Raw genomic sequence first — 16,498 nt, 5'->3', positions numbered from 1 at the left:
TCCCTTTCACCATGTGGGTCCCAGGGGTTGAAATCGGGCCATTGGGCTTAGAGGCAAATGCCTTCACCCATGGAGCCATCTTACTGGCACTAAAGTTCTTTTGTTTAAATGCTATAGTTTGTGTCTGAAATGTTCCACAATGATCTGTGTTAAAGGCTTGGCTCTATCACTGGGCGATAGGGATCCTTAAGGATATAGGACCTATTTGAAGGAAGTTAGGTACTAAGGGCATGTTCTTGATACGGGCATGCTGTAGGAACTCCTTCAGCCAAAAGCCTTTAAGATACCAGTCCATTTGAACGTGGTCTCTTGTACTGTAAATGCAGACATAAAGCTTGTATGGCCTCTCTTCGCTGCTGGGTTCAGTTCCTGTTCCCTGATCATGCAGAGGACTGTTGATCTGTGAGTCTACCCCTAAAGAAAGAACCCCTTATTATACTCCATTCTGAGCTAGTGTGGGACTACTTCATTGTAATAGACCACATCTGGTGCCCAACTTGGAGCAATTACATCCACATAAACCCAAGAGGGCTTGGGAAGTAATTCTAGACACAAAAGAACAGAGTTAAGCATGGCTTCTCTGTAGCAGCATTTTCTCGGGTGGGCTCTTTTTTCTAGAGGCAAGTGCGTTTCATTTAAGAGAGGCTTTCTGACTCAGTTTTAGCTGCAAAAACCTTGCAGCTCTTTTAAGAAACCCCACCACCAAACACGTAAACTGTGTTTATGAATAGCCAACAGTATGTTTCTTGGTGGTAGCAGGGACCTTGAAACTCCATACTGTTGTGGCAATAAACACGACTCTGGCTAGCACCTCTGCTTTGAAGCTAGACTCTCACAAAGCTAAGGAATTGGGCTGATCCAGCTGTTAATCCTATCCATATCGCTTAGCAAATTAAAGCCTCATGTGATCAGAAAAAGAGAGATATACAGTAAAGATAGATTCAGACAAAAAACCTCTAAATGGTTTACAGTGTGTTTAAAAATATGCATAGTCTTGGGAGAGAAAAGAAAAATGATAGAGAAAGTCCTTAAAAAAAAGAAATAGTGTAGTTGGGTGTGGTGGGACACAACTTTAATCCCAATACTTGGGAGGCAGAGGCAGGCAGATCTCTGTGAGTTTGAGGCCAGACTGGTCTACGGAGTGAGTTTCAGGATAGCCAAAGATACATGGAGAAACCCTGTCTTAAAACAACAAAAATTAAAAAATAAAAATGAAAGAAATAGTATTTAAAATAAAGCCACATAAAAATGGAAAACACACAGAGAATCTGGATACTGTATGTTACTGTGTTGTCTTTGAATTGTTTGACTGCTGAGGAAGGAGCAACAGCTGCTAAAAAAACATTTGATTATAAATGCTGCTGGATTAATTCAACATGTATGCTTTGAAAATGCCTTGACTTCAAAATTTAAGTCAAAAGATATGTTACTTTGGAGAGGAGGTTTTGATTTTGTTTCCATAGGAAATAAGAGGCTGTGGATTCATTTTGGGTTAAGAAAAATCAGGTTTGATCAAGGAAGACCCCCTTAAAAATCTATGATAGGAGTGGATGCCCCAGATGATCCAACATTTTAGAGAATCTCTGTTGGAGTTTCCTTTGAGTTCAACATCCAGAACAGCCACAAGATTGCTGGCTGAGATGATCAAGCCTCACAGAATATTCCAGTCAGAATTTGACTATAATTCTAAATTTTCTTTGGGTCTCCATAAGATTATCAGTGCCCCCAATCAGCAGGAAGTAGCCTAGAAAACTAGGCCCATATTCCTCCCCCCCCCAAATGGATTATGGATGTTTGTCTTTGTTTGGAATGTCAGTTACAAGTTGTTTTGGATAATAGACAGGAAGAAAGCTAAACAAAGGAGATTATATTCAGAGCTCTTGTTTGGAAAAGGCAAAAAAGGAAAGTACTGTAGGACAATGTCTTTACCCTGTAAAGATTTGTCAGTTGTATTGCTTTAATAAAATGCTGATTGCCCAGTAGCCAGGCAGAAAGTATAGGCAGGGTGACCAGAACAGGAGAATTCTGGGAAGAGGAAAGGCTCAGTCTGCAGTCATCACCCAGATGCAGAGGAAGCAAGATGAGAATGCCTCCCTGATAAAAGGTGCCAAGTCACGTGGCTAACACAGACAAGAATTGTGGGTTAATGTGAGATATAAGAGCTAATTAATAAAAAGCCAGAGCTAATAGGCCAACCAGTTTATAATTAATATAGGCCTCTGTGTTTTTTTTGGGGGGGGGGACTGAATGGCTGTGGAACTGGGCGGGACAGAAACCTCTGTCAAAGGGAGTATTGAAACCTTTCCTGATGCCCCCTCTACCCGACCCTGTTTCCTGGCCACAGTAGGTGAATAGGTCTCTTCTGCTGTGTGTTCCAGCCATAATGTACTGACTGCTACAAGTCAAGCAGAAAGGGACAGAGTGCCAAAATAAATCTTTTCCTTTGCTAGTACATTTTTCTTGGGTGCTTTGTCACAATGATGGGTCTCAGCAAAGTAAAACATGATTTATTTCCGTATTTTTAGGAATAAATACATTTCTTGGAAATTAGTAACAATTATATTAGTCTATGGTCTACTAAAGTTTTACATAAAATTATATAACATTCAAGGAGGTATTTTGATATTAAGACCTATTTTAGTTCAGTAGCTTAAGAAACTAAATTGGTTTGATTCTATTTCAAACTGACTTACTAAGTGATTTAAAATTTAGATTGAATTCACAGTTTGGCTTAAAATTCAGATTTCATTCAGAGTTTAGTTTAGCAGCAGGGGTTCTCTCAGGTCTCTAATTTAGTTGAAGTTCTTACTGTATGTCCTCCGTTCTGCAAGGCCTTTGGTCTGCACAGTGAGATCACAACATATAATGTTTCATTATTTTTCTTCTTTTTTGAATGGCTGAAAGAGCTGCAGAAGCAGAACTACCGTACCTGTGACAGGCACATTACATTCCCAGATCGAGCTACAGTCAGAAAAGTTGAGTTTTTCTTACCTGGATATTTAGGGAAATGCTGATAACCACGTTTCCTAAAATAGCCAGCAACACTCCAAAAAGGTGAACCTGTAAAAGGAATCATTTTCTTTAAATGGCTTTTAGAAATAGTACTTGAAAGGTATTTGGCGGCGCTGCAGGGGTTTGCTTTTATATTAATTGATTTACTCATCTGCTCAGTTTTGCTTCCCTTACATTTGCCAAACCTGCCCTGGGAATAATATTTGATTAAAGTGAGAACGCCACCAAATGCTGGTTTTTGAAAATAGCTTGGTCAGGGCCAATGAGATGGCTCAGTGGGTAGGAACATGTGTTGCACAATTCAATAACCTGGCTTTGAACCAGAGAACCCACAGTGAAAAGAGAGACCCAACTCCTGAAAGTCGTCCTCCGACCTCCACACACGTGCAGCCCATGCATGCTCACATCACACACACATATACCACACACACACACACACAATAATGAATAAAATTACAAATAGCCATTAGGTCATAGCAAGTGTGGCAGCTCATGCCCATATTCTGAGCACTAAGGAGGCAGAGGTGGGAGGCGTATGCAAGAGGGTCCTAAGGCTCGCCTGAGCTACACAGTGAGATACGATCTTGGAAAAGAAAGAAGTGAGTCCTTTATTAGATTTTCTAGGCATTTGTCTGCCTCACTCAGTGAACAGCCTCAAGGTCTTACTGCCCATAGAGATGCTTCTGACTTAACTGTTCTGTTCATTTTGTTTTGTCTTGATACACCCAGAAGAACTGTGGTAGGAAGAAGATTATAGGATGCAAAGTCAAAGGAAAACTAGGGGCTCAGGTCTGCGATTCTCTGATTGGGTGGTCTTGACAAATTGGTTCACTTTCCTGGCCTAGTGAAGAGGGAAGGTGTTCTCAGGAACCCTTCCCCTCGAAAGTGTCCCACTAGACAGAACGCATCTCCCACTTCTCCTCTGGTCACTGTCTACAGTGTTTCTCCACAGTTGACTACGTCACCGTATGCCAGCTCTGCCAGCCCCCACAGCTGTCCACACCTGAACCATTCAGCTGCTCAACACACACTTCTCTGCCTCTGGTAAGTGGCACACCCCACCCAGGTGGAACACTGGATTCATTGAGGTGCTGTTCTCCGTCAGCTCTCTCCAACTAGACTTTACCCTCCTGGCCTGTGGCAGTCTAGAGCATCTCAGACCACCTTAACTCAGACCCTTCGTGGTAAATGCTATTTCTTCTTTAACATCATCATGTGTGCCATTGACTCTACAAAGAGAGGGCAAATTCTCCGAGGTATGAGAATCCAGTCTCGGGTTTCCACTGAGTATTCTAAAGAATGTACTCCTCAAAGTTGGGGGATTAGTAAACACTTGGAAAGTAGGTAACAGTTTAAATAAGAACCATAAAGGTTAAAAGGGAAGTTCTTCATAATGCTCAAATATTTATCACAGATAGATTAAGAATTATTTAATAACTTTAAAATGATTTCTTTAAAACGATTCTATGTGGGCTGTTGACATGGCTCAGTGGGTGAAGTAACTGCTGTGAAACATGAGGACTTGAGTTCTGACCCCAGCACCCACATACAAGCTGGGGTAGTGGTGTACGTCTTTAACCCCCACACTGCGGGGTAGAGATAGGTGGGTCCTGGAACTCACTGGCCAGCCAGTCCAGCCAAATCACATAAACCCCAGGTTAAGTAAGAGACCCTCTCACAAAAAATAAGGTGGGGAGGATCAGGTGCGGGCTCAGTGAACATAACTGCTAACAATTCACACCCTGTGACTGGAGAGCAATTTCTGGAAAAAATTCACGTAAAAAACCAGATGCAGTGATTTGTGTTTGTGCTTCCAGAATTCCTACCCTGAGCTGAGAGGTGGAGGCAGGAGGATTGACCAGAAGCTTGTGGGCCAGCTAGTCAGGAGTGAGCCGCAAGGCAGAATCAACAAGAGGGATCCCGCTTCAGGAAGGTAGAAGGCAAGACAACCCCCCCCTCCAGAGTTGTCCTTTGTCTTCCAAACATGCATAGTGGCATGGGCACTCATGCACACATGCACACACACACGCACACACACTCACACACAGAGAGAAAGAGAGAAGAGAGAGAGAGAGAGAGAGAGAGAGAGAGAGAGAGAGAGAGAGAGAGAAAGAGAACCATTTAGGAAGACATTGAGGTCCGCATCTGGCTTCCATGTGGCATGCACACATATACATGTGTATTTGCACACAAGCATGTAAACATGCATACACTACATGCAAACTCACATACACACAGATATACTTGATACTGTCACCTGCGAATGTGTAAAATTCGTAAGTATAAACTAGCAATGGTACAGAGAGCTTCTCTTCGTATACAGAATCTAACTTCCAGCGAGCCTCAGATTCCCCGAAGAACTACTTGAATTTCAAGAGAGCATCACAATCACAAGACCTCCTTTTGAGACACAAAGTGTCTTTGAAGTTTCAGAGCTCTGTTAGCCAAGCCAAAGTAAAATTTTGTATTTAAAAAATGAAGCAGAAAAGTTGAAAACTCATTTTAGAGTTGATATATAATATGGTCTCTAATCAGTTAAGATTTTGTTCCTAATAAAGGCACTTGGCAGTGATTTTGCTCACCATTGTTCATGGGATTGCTTATATCACAATACAATGTACTATTTCCATGCTTTCTACTTACAATTGAATGCATTTGGCAATAATTAGGAAAACGGAGAATCAAAAGCAAGTTGGCATTGAATGTATAATTATGAAAATCTTCCATAGCTATAAAAATAAATTGCTGAAGAGAAACAACCAACTCCAAAATCCTTTAAATCATTCAATAAACCATTCAAAAGACATCAGGCTGGGAGTTTTAAAATTGGTGACTAGATTTGGCAAGGGTTTCTTGGATGTGACACCAAGATCTCCTACAATATAATACAAAATATACACAGGTTGGACTTCATCAAGAGAGAAATTTTGTTGTTTTTATTTGATTTTATTTTGGTGCTGGTGACCGTTCCTGTTTCCTTTTATCTGCTAGGCAAATACTCAGAGCTATAATCCCAGCCCTCAAATCAAAACCTGAAGGCAACTCTATCAACACACTGAAGAGGCAAACAACAGAAGAGGAGGAAGTATTTATAAATTCTTATGTAAGTAGGGCTCGATATTCAGGAAATTGCTTTAAAACACCCACAAATTCAACAATAAGACAATAAATGCACAAGATTGGAGCAGGTCTTTCCAAAGAAGACAACAAATCAAAACCACAATGCTATACTGTTGCACACCAAATAAGATGACCACAAACAAAAATGAGACAATGAATCTTGGCAAGGAGGAGATAGATGAAGACTTTTACATATTCCTGGTAGGAAGGCAAAGTGATACTGAAAGACCCTACAGACCCCCTCCTCAAAACCCGCAGCTAGCATGCTCCTGGGGGAACGTCCTGTTTGTTTTAAACAAATCTCCGGATCAGCAGCCAGCCTGCTCCCGTAAGAACATCCCAGGTGCCTGAGAGAGCAGGAGATAGAGATAGGAAGACTGCAAGGCAAGATGTCAATAAGATAGGATGTCAACAAAGCAGGTTAGCTATAAGATAGGAACAGGATGACTGTTGCCAGGCATCCATGCTGAGAGAGGAAACCTTTCATGCCCCCCGCCGCATTCCGATAACCACGCTTTTGCTTCTGAAAACTTGCTTCTTGCTGACACCCATGCTGAGAGGGGAAACCATTCATGCCCCCGCCTCATTCCGGTCGATCGATAACCACGCTTTTGCTTCTGTAAACTTGCTTTTTGCTCTTCCCTATAAAAAGCCCGCCCTCCAGTTGGCAGGTGCGCAAGTCCTCCGAAAGACTTGCTGCCCGCAGGTACCTGTGTTTACTCAATAAACCTCTTGCTAATTGCATCCTGTGGCCTGGTCTCGGAGTGTCCTGGTTCTGGGGTCTTCATCAGAGAGGAAAGGTCCCCTCTGAGGGTCTTTCAATACAATCACTTTGACAGCTTTTCAAAAACATGGAATTTCTATTTGTTACAGTAAAGGGTAGATTATTGAATCTACTCTGAAAAGAAAAAAAGGAGATTAGAGTCAGAGTTCTTGGTTTGAAAAGAAAAAAAGGGCGAAGTGTTGTGGGATAATGCTTTTGTACCCTGTAATAATTTGTTATCCATATTGGTTTAATAAAACACTGATTGGCCAGTAACCAGGCAGGACATATAGGCAGGGTGACCAGACTAGGAGAATTCTGGGAAGAGGAAAGGCTCAGTCTGAAGTTGCCACCAAGACAGAGAGGAAGCAAGATGAGAATGCCTCACTGAGTAAGGTTACGAAGACGCATGGCTAAACATAGACAAGAATTATGGGTTAATTTAAGTTGTAAGAGCTAGTTAATAATAAGTCTGAGCTAAATCGTAAAATCACCAAACCTACTTAATTGACATATGAAAAGCATACATACACCTTGGTGTGAGGACAGTTTACACCCATTCTTTTAGTATTTTACACACTAGGACTTGCAATAGTCACCATGCTATACAGTAGCTCTCTGGAGCTTATTCCTTTCATGTAACTGAAATTATATTTTGGCTGAGTTTTTTTTTCTCTTTTATCCTTACTCTCCTGATCAGGAAGTTACTAATTCTACTCGCTACCTCCCCTTTTGAGATAGGGTCTCATGAAAACCAGGCTGCCCTCGAACGCACTATGCAGCTGATGATACCCTTGATTCTCCTTCCTCCACCTTCTGTACGCTGGTAAAACAGCAGGGCCCCACCAGCTCAGTTTACATGACCTGAGGACGGACCCCAGGGCTTTGTGCAGGTCAGTCACGACCAGCACTCCCCATGCTCACATCCCAGTCATATGTCACTCCCCTAACAATTATAATTAGTTAAAAATTCATCTTGAAGTGATTGCAGATTCATATTGTAGGCTGCAAAGAATTCTACAGGTAAGACCAATGCATCCTCATGTGACTTCTTACACAACTAGAATAAAATATCCAATGAATTGGCCTTTTATCAGCTATGCATGCGCGTACGTGTGGGTTCTGCAACTCCACAAGGAAAACACTCACCATCAGACCCTTCTGTTACCCTTTACAGAGAAACAAGTCTTTCTCCTGCCTGCGCTTCCCCCACAGCAACCACGAATCCATTCCCCATTTTAATATTATTTCGCAAGTGTTATGCAAGCGGAGTCACGAAGTATGTATACTTTTGAAATTGGCTTTTGTTCATTGAGCGTAATGTCAAGCTTTGCCCAAGGACATGTGTCAATAGCTCGCTCCTCCCAGTTGTTGAGCAGCGTGCTATGTATGTGTGCATCACAGTTTGTTTAACCGTTCACTTGTTGAACGACGTGTGTATAGTTTCCAGTTTAGAGCTGTTATAAATAAAGCTGCTATGAATGTTCATGTATAAATTCTTCACGAAAATAAGTCTTAATTTTTCTGGGATAAATGCCCAAAAATGTAATTGCTGGGTTGTGTGGTGAGTCCATTTTTAGCTTGGCCAGGAACTGCCAGACTGCTTTGCGGAGTGGCAGTGTCTGAGTAATCTAGTTTCTCCTCAAAGCCATCATGTGCTCCTGACACACATTCTGAACTTCATCAATATTCTTAGCTATGTAGCATTACTGAAGCTTGCACTTAGTTTAGCTGCAATCTGTTCTCTGCTATCTTATATGCTGCTGGTTACTACGACGATATTGTCTAGTTCTGCTTGGCTTGTGTATCCTTCAATTAGTCATGGCAATTACTTTTTAAATAAAATTTATTTTTAGAAGCTTTGGGTACACAAAGAAAATTGAGCAGAAGCCTCAAAGCTCTCACATGGGCCCCCTACTCCAGTAAAATGTATATTTCCCCCGTCATCAACATCATCCTCTACAAACCCAAATGGTACATCTGTTATATTTCATGAACCTAACACATTATCATCCAAATTCACAGTTTATGTTTTTGTTGTGGTGGTGATTTTTTGGTGTTGCTAACCTTTCATGGGATTCAGCAAATGTGTTAGATCATACTACTGTCTTTTTAAACTCACCCTAAGAGGCCAGATACCACAGCCTGAAGAAATTAGGCCTCCACCCTGCAGCTCTCTCTCTGAGATACTATGAGCTGTTCTGTGCTGTGGATTTTATGCTCATGATTTATGCCCTTAACCAGTACCCAGCTCCTCCGTCCTCCTCGTGAAGTATGTCATCTCAAACCTAACTGCATGGTATAAAGCATCCTGCCAGCTCCTTCTACCAACTTACACAAGTCAGGCCCCAAATGGCTCCTTTCTCTGTCCCCTCTCCTCCATCACCCTGCCCACGATGCTCGATGCTGTTCACTCGATTTATTTATGATGCTTTTTTTTTTTTTTTTGGTTTTTCGAGACAGGGTTTCTCTGTGGTTTTGGAGCCTGTCCTGGAACTAGCTCTTGTAGACCAGGCTGGTCTCGAACTCACAGAGATCCGCCTGCCTCTGCCTCCCGATTGCTGGGATTAAAGGCGTGCGCCACCACCGCCCGGCTATTTATGATGCTTTAAGCCATTTCTTTAATGAAGCCCCTCTTCATTTTTAAAGGGAGCCTCTTCTCTTTAAGGCCCACTGTGCTGTTCCTGATAGATACTGTTCCCTTTTGTAATGCTCTTCTGACTCAGGGCCTGAACCCCTCCACCTGTCAAAGCCACTTCCAGAATGATAATCATGTGTTGGCTCCTTTCAGAGCCAACAACCAGGCCACTTTCAATAACAATACATGTCCGCCATTATAATCTACTGGGTAGTTTTGCTAGCCTAAAATTCTTCTCTCTCTGTTTGCTGGGTTTCAGTCTTGCTTTGGTCCCACCCATTCCTCTCTCAGGATGGACCAATCCCCTAATCTGACAGCCAGAATAAACATTCTCTTCTCTTATGGCACTTGTCAGGGATTTTTGTCGTAGTGATGAGAATTTGGTATCTGTGGGCGAATATTTTCCACGACTACTCAAGTACCTTACAGGTAGCATTTGAGTGGAACACATACCTCTTCCTGTTCACTTTGAACAATGTCTAGTTCACTTATCATATTGTTCTAGGATGGCTTTTTCCTTCAGGATACCATAAGAATCCCATTGCCACCTTGATATGGAGGTTACTTAGACTCAGTAGCCATGGCAACAGAATAAGCAGAACAGCAGTGATAGCTAGCTCCAATAGGTCAGTGATAATAGAGCCGTGGACATTCCGAGTGTCACAGAACTCCGTCCTGCCTGTCTTTCTCCATATTGAGAGGTACACGCCAGAGTCTATAAGAAGCAGAAGGTGAGTTGAAAGTGGGATTCCACGGCTTAGCTTCCATGGGATGTCGTTGATGGCGGGACTCTGCACTGATGTAGCTGTTTTTGGATCATCCAGTCTGTAAGTAACCTCAGGTTAGTGAGTCAGCTCATCATGTTGGGGATGGAGAGGAGGCTCCGTCGTGCAGAGAGTGCGTGGCAGAGTCCCTCACAAGGAAGACAACCAGAGTAGGAAGCACACACCCAGTCAGAACTGGAGGCAGACAGGGCAGTCCAGGAGCTACCTCCATGGCCTTTATCCCCCACATCCTAAAGGTCCTATGACCTCTCCAAATGGTGCTACCAGCTGGGAACACCTGAGCCTGTAGGGGAGCTCTTCACATTTGAACCATAATGTAGAGTAACTCCCCACTAATGGCTGCCGTGGTTTGATGCTTATTGTCTCCCAAAGGATTTACGCCAAAGTTTTTGGTTCTCAGTGTGGACTCTTTTGGGGGTGCTGTGGGCCTTTGGAAGAAGGGACCTTACAGGAAGGTCTTTGGTCATTGAGGGGATTCCCTGAAAAAGGAGCATAGGGCCCCAGTTCCTCCACTCATCTCTCTCATTCTCTAGTTATGTAGTGATCAGTTTGTTCACCATGTGCACCTCTGAGGTGGGATTCCCCTCTGTATGCTAGGAATATATTTTATTACCATTGGTTATTAAAGAAAGTTTCGGCCAATGGCTTAGTAGAATACAGTCAGGTGGGAAATCTGAACAGAGATATATAGAGAGAGTAGGCGGAGTCAGAGAGCCGCCATGTAGCCACCAAAGGAGACAGATGCCCTGGAAACCTTACTGGTAAACCATGAGCCTCGTGGTTAAATATAGAATAATATAAATGGGTTAATTTAAGATGTAAGACTTAGTTATAAGAGTCATAAGCGAATGGGCCAAGCAGTGATACAGTTAATATAGTTTCTGTGTAATTATTTCGGGTCTGGGTGGCCAGGAATGAACAAACAGCCTCTGCATATACCCCACCATTGCCCTGTGGCTTCCTGGCAATGTTGGAAAAGCAATGGGTTTGCCAGACCCCAATTGGGGCTTTAAGACCACGAGCAAGACTATACCTTTTCTTCCGTAAGTTAGTTACCTCGGGTATTTTGTTAATAGTTACAGGCTTACCAACACTCACACTGAGTTGTTTGGGAGGGGATTCACACTGAAAACAATGTAGAAGAACCTGGTTTAGTGACCATCAAGATCAAGAGATAACTTATAACAACCACCTGTAAATGCCTTTAATTCTGAGTAGATTAAGCCTGAGAAATGTGATTTAATGACTATAAAATCCTTAGGTGCAACCAGGAACTTCATTTTCTTATTGTGAGTGAGCGGGCCCTGATAAAATTTATTCAATTATTAATATGTCTACATCATTATTCACACCTGGGCTCCTTAGGCCAAGGAGAATTAAGCTGTGTGACTTGGCATGAATCACTTTCCTTTGCTGATTCTCTGTTTTTATAATGACTTTCAGTAAACTAGCAAGGGCCAAGCAGGGTGGGAGCCTTGGCCGCCACTATTCTAATATTAGAAAGTAGATGATGTTTCACATACACAATGTGTAAGTCATTGTCAGTGGACTCACACAGGTGACCTTTGGCTGCTGAAATCAGCACTCTGCATTTTCTTTTACATTAGCAGAAATTTTGTTTCTTTATCTCAGGGAAAATGAAATAAAAGCAAAGACAATCTTAGGCGAAAAGGTTATTTCATGTCTTAGTAAAGGAGTTACAAGCACAGGCCGGAAACACAAGAGGAAGCCCCGACTTTAACGGTGTGGTGCTGTTGCCATTGTGGCTTCATTTCTGGCATTTCCAGGGTGTCTCAGCAAACAGATGGTGGCAGCCATAGCAAACAACTCATCAAGAATGAAGTTCAGAATATCAGCACTAATAACTATTACTGGGTTTTAATTTTATTTGAAGTAACAATCCTACTCTTTTTTTCTTTTTCTTTTTTTGTATCTTGGCGCCAGAATGTTCTTTAAATATTCAACAGTGACCCGCATTCTCGTGTTACTAACCTGTACTCCCTGAGTGGGCCGGTCTGTCCAGATGGAGATGGGATGTGATAACACAGGAATGTATAGAATTAAAGTCTGTCCCAGCCCTGACTTTGAACTCAGCCATATTCTTGGCTCTACCTTCAAAACATACTCAGAATCAGACCAATATGGAGCCAGTGTGTGGCTGAAAAGGACCACAGATCCAGAGCTGATTTTGAACACAGTAAGAATTATAGTCGCCTCCTGATTGTAATAATGCTGTCTCCCATTCTAAGCAGTAAAATATGCCTGACCTGGACATGTGATGTACTTTCGATATCAATGATAAGCCACACTCAGTGATTTAGGCCAACAAAATACTGCAGGGATGATGTAAAGGCCTGTGTAGTAGGGGGTGTGGCTGAGAAATGCACTTTCTACTTTCCTTAGGTCACAGTAAACTCTAAGAAATGAACTGGAGTGGATTTGGGGTTTTGCCTGGTAACTAGGTAGGCACCCAGGCCAGCTCCAACATTCCTGGAAGGGAAAGGAGGCCATCCAGATTCTCAGAGCTATGTCTACACCTGTGAGCATCTAGGCGGTAAAGACGCACAACTGTATGTGCTGCTGAGTTTCGAATTATCTGTATCTGCACACAGAGAGGACTAATTAGTACTTCACATTGTTAGCCATCTCTGGGCGAGGGACACAGTGTTTATTGCACTATTTCTTTTTACTGTTTTATCCGTTTGAAAAAATTGAAACTTTTTTTTTTTTTTAAAAAAAGCTGCTTTGCAGGCACAATGAAATTAAGAATATGGGTTCACTTAAAAATATGAGTTTAAAGGGGAGATAACAAGAGAAGAAACAAAAGGGAAGCTGGTCGAACCAAGAAAAGATGTTAAGGAGAAAAATAAAACCATGGCCCAACTTCAAACCACATGTAGACACAGCTTGAGGAAAACACAGGACGTGACGGGAGAGGATGTGAAGTGAAAACGATCCGACAGAAGATCAGAGATACGGGAGACAGAAAGCGTGAGGAAGCCGGAGTCAGGTGTTACTCATTCGGTCAGACATCTATTTGGGATTTACTCAGCAACTGCTAAATATTAGGCCCCATGTCGGGACTCAAGGATGAAAAGTCCCTCAAGATGTTCAGAGGAAGCAGAGAAAGCAACAGTCACAGACAGAGAACACCTGTGAAGAGTGAGCGTATGGCGTGTGTTCCTTACAGTCCGCAGAACAGAGCACACGGCGCGGCTCTGCCTAGGCTGCTCCGCGTGGTGACTAAGACAATAAAATTTACCCTTTCACGGTTTCAGAGTCCAGAAGACAAAATCCAATCTTGTTGAGATGAAACCAAGGAGCTGGGAGAGCTCTGCTCCCCCTGGAGTCTCTAGAGGAGAGTCCATCCATCGTCTCATCTGGCTACTTCAGGCTGCTGGAGTCCTGGTCTGTGGCTATACCACCGTGGGGCTGGCTCTATGTTCGTACTGTTTTCTCCTGTGTCCATTCCCCTGTGCCTTCCTGTTTTAAGGACATGAGCAGTGACATTTGGGGCACAACTGACTGATCTAGGATAGTCTCCCCATCTCGAGAGCTTTGCCCTTAATTAATTACATTTGCCAAGTCTTTATGTTACGCAAAGAAGCAACATTCATGGCTGATTTAGGGATTTGGGTGTAGGTCCATTTTAAGGGGTATGGCGAGCAGGTACAGCACCACAGAGTGTACCAAAGGGCCTTGCAACAGAGAATGCCAGCATGGTTGATGGGAGAGGCCGGCAAGAGTCTCTATATCCCAGGGCATAAAGGACCCTGGATGGGAACATGCCCAGGTTTAGCGGGTCCACTCCCCTTTCCATCTCTGTGGAAACGTCCAGACCACTGACTCAAAAGAAGTTTCAGGAGTCCAGACCCATGGTCACACGACACCTTGTTTTGGGGCTTGTTGCAATATGGCAGGAGTATGTGGCAGAAGAGAACTGTTTACTTCCCAGCTGCCATGAAGCAAGAGGAGCAACCTGTCCCAATATCCCAATCAAGGGCATGCCCCAAACAACTTGACATTTTTGCACTGGGTCCCTCCTCCTCTAGGTGCCAGCAGTTCCCCTTTGAGCCACAGGCAAGGGACCAAACCTTGAGCACACAGCCTTGGGGACTTTGGAAATTCAAACTATTACAAGTGCAGAGGATCGACAGTGGGGGAGGAGACCAGGGAGCAGAAGGCTAATTACGAGATGGCATTCAGGGGGTTAAGCAAGAAAGAGGAGCAATGAGAGTAACTGCAAGAAGGTCATGCAGAAATACTATCCACAGCAGTAAATACCAGGCACAACCCGGAATCTATGATCCAGCTTAGATTACTGGGTGGGTTAGACTGTTCTTACTATTAACCTCCTTGACTATTGTAGACAATGGAGTTGTCAGTATTACTGTTCCAAATAGAGATAAAACTATAATCTCATGTGAAAAAGGAGAAAACTGCAGTGAAGAGTAGATTTTTAAATCTTTTATCTTATTGTGGCACGCTATAGCCATTTGCTATGTGCTATAGGGTTATCACATTCCTATTCTGATGAGTCTCATGACGTTAGATCCATCTGGTGATTATAAAAACCACCAGGAAAAGGTCGGAGTTACGTAACTCTGTGTATCATCGCGATTCTACACACGGTTCTGTGCCAGTTTCTAATCAACCTTAAAACCTCAGTAGACAACCCCAACATATGGCCTTCCCATACAATTAAGAACTATTATATTTTATCTTTTATTAGAGAACACATTTATTTCCACGATTGTACATTCCCCCATTAAAACCAGCAGTAAACTTGGTTTGCCAAGATGCCGTTGGGCTTTCACGTCTGAGAAACTGAAGTTCCAGCAGCGCATGGGAGAAGGAACACATTTGGTAACTCTTCTGCAGAAGGTTTTTAACACGATGTTAAAGGAGAGAGAGGTGAGAAAAGGCAAGATTCTAGTTCAGAAAATATTGAACTGGGTTCTATTACAAAACAACTTAGTCCTGTCTAATATTGGGAAGGGAATCTCTTAAGTCCCCGACTGCCGCACTGAATACAAGAATGCTACTGTTCACCCCCAGATTCGTATAATCGTGATTTCAAAGCCTCTAATTCTTTGTAAAGAATCAGGAATGTGGCTGCCTTTTGTGGGCCCGGACTAGGGGGTCCGAAAGCTGGATGCTGTGAGCCTTCTTGGCTGCAAAGTCTTCCTCTACACCTGCCTGGGTTTTCAGACCACTGATGTGGGATTCCCCTCTGTATGCTGTGACTATGTCTTATTACCATTGCTTAATTAAGAAGCTCTTTCAGCCAATGGCTTAGCAGAATAAAACCAGGTGGGAAATCTGAACAGACATAGAGACAGTAGGTGGAGTCCAAGAGATGCCATGTAGCTGCCGAAGGAGAAGGACCCCAGAACCTTACCAGCAGGCCACAGCCTCGTGGCAATACACAGATTAATGGAAATGGGTTAATTTGAGGTATAAGAACTAGTTAGGGATACGCTTTAATCATTGGCCAAATAGTGCTGTAGTTAATATAGTTTCTGTGTGATTATTTGGGTCTGGGTAGCCAGGAAATGAACAAGCACAGTCTCCATTTACAGACCCATGGTTCTTTGGGGGAACAATGCCTGCTTTGAGCTCCAGCACTCCTTGGCCACAACTTTCCCTGAACACGGAACTCCACTGATCCTATCAGATGCTAGCCACTGGATGAGTTTCTGCCCGAGTTTGGGGAAGGGGCAGGATGTTGCCTCACACTGTCTGATCTCTGCCAAAGCCTCCTGGGGCTCTTGCATCCATCAGATCCAATCTTTATGAAGCTGAGGCAGGGATCATTTAAGTTTTCTCTATGCCTTGTACATAGTGATATAGATCTTTGGCTACCTCTAAAAGGCCAGGACTCAAAGCTAATTTCCCCTACTTCAACTTCTATGTTAGCAAAAATTGTCCTATCCCACTGGTTCAGTAGTCAGGTTGCAACAAACATCATAGTCAACATACATATGACACCCGTACTTATTAATGGTTACCAGGCTACTTGATCATAAGACTTTTAAACGGCTCTGCATGTAAATCTCTTCATGAACGTGACAGTTGTTCGAAAGATGGTATTGGCTTGAATCTTAGCCACAACTGTTCATTTTTTCCCCACCACTATGACTCACATAGCCACAGCCAAAGGTGTCTAATATTTTCTTT

At 42.9% G+C, this 16,498-nt stretch overlaps 1 protein-coding gene across 1 annotated transcript in view; it reads right to left on the bottom strand.

Annotated features, from left to right (window-relative positions):
* The window catches only part of Nipal2 (NIPA like domain containing 2), an 89,366-nt gene that overhangs the window by 62,617 nt on the left and 10,251 nt on the right, over positions 1-16,498 (bottom strand). Inside the window, exon 2 of the mRNA XM_075961226.1 lies at positions 2,992-3,060. Within this exon, the coding sequence (XP_075817341.1) occupies positions 2,992-3,060 (69 nt within the window). The remainder of the gene's footprint in view (positions 1-2,991; positions 3,061-16,498) is intronic.

This window comes from Microtus pennsylvanicus, chromosome 2 (assembly GCF_037038515.1).
Source record: "Microtus pennsylvanicus isolate mMicPen1 chromosome 2, mMicPen1.hap1, whole genome shotgun sequence".
NCBI lineage: Eukaryota > Metazoa > Chordata > Mammalia > Rodentia > Cricetidae > Microtus > Microtus pennsylvanicus.
Note: the sequence above shows the minus strand (reverse complement) of the source record. Positions and strands in the feature narration are given on the sequence as shown.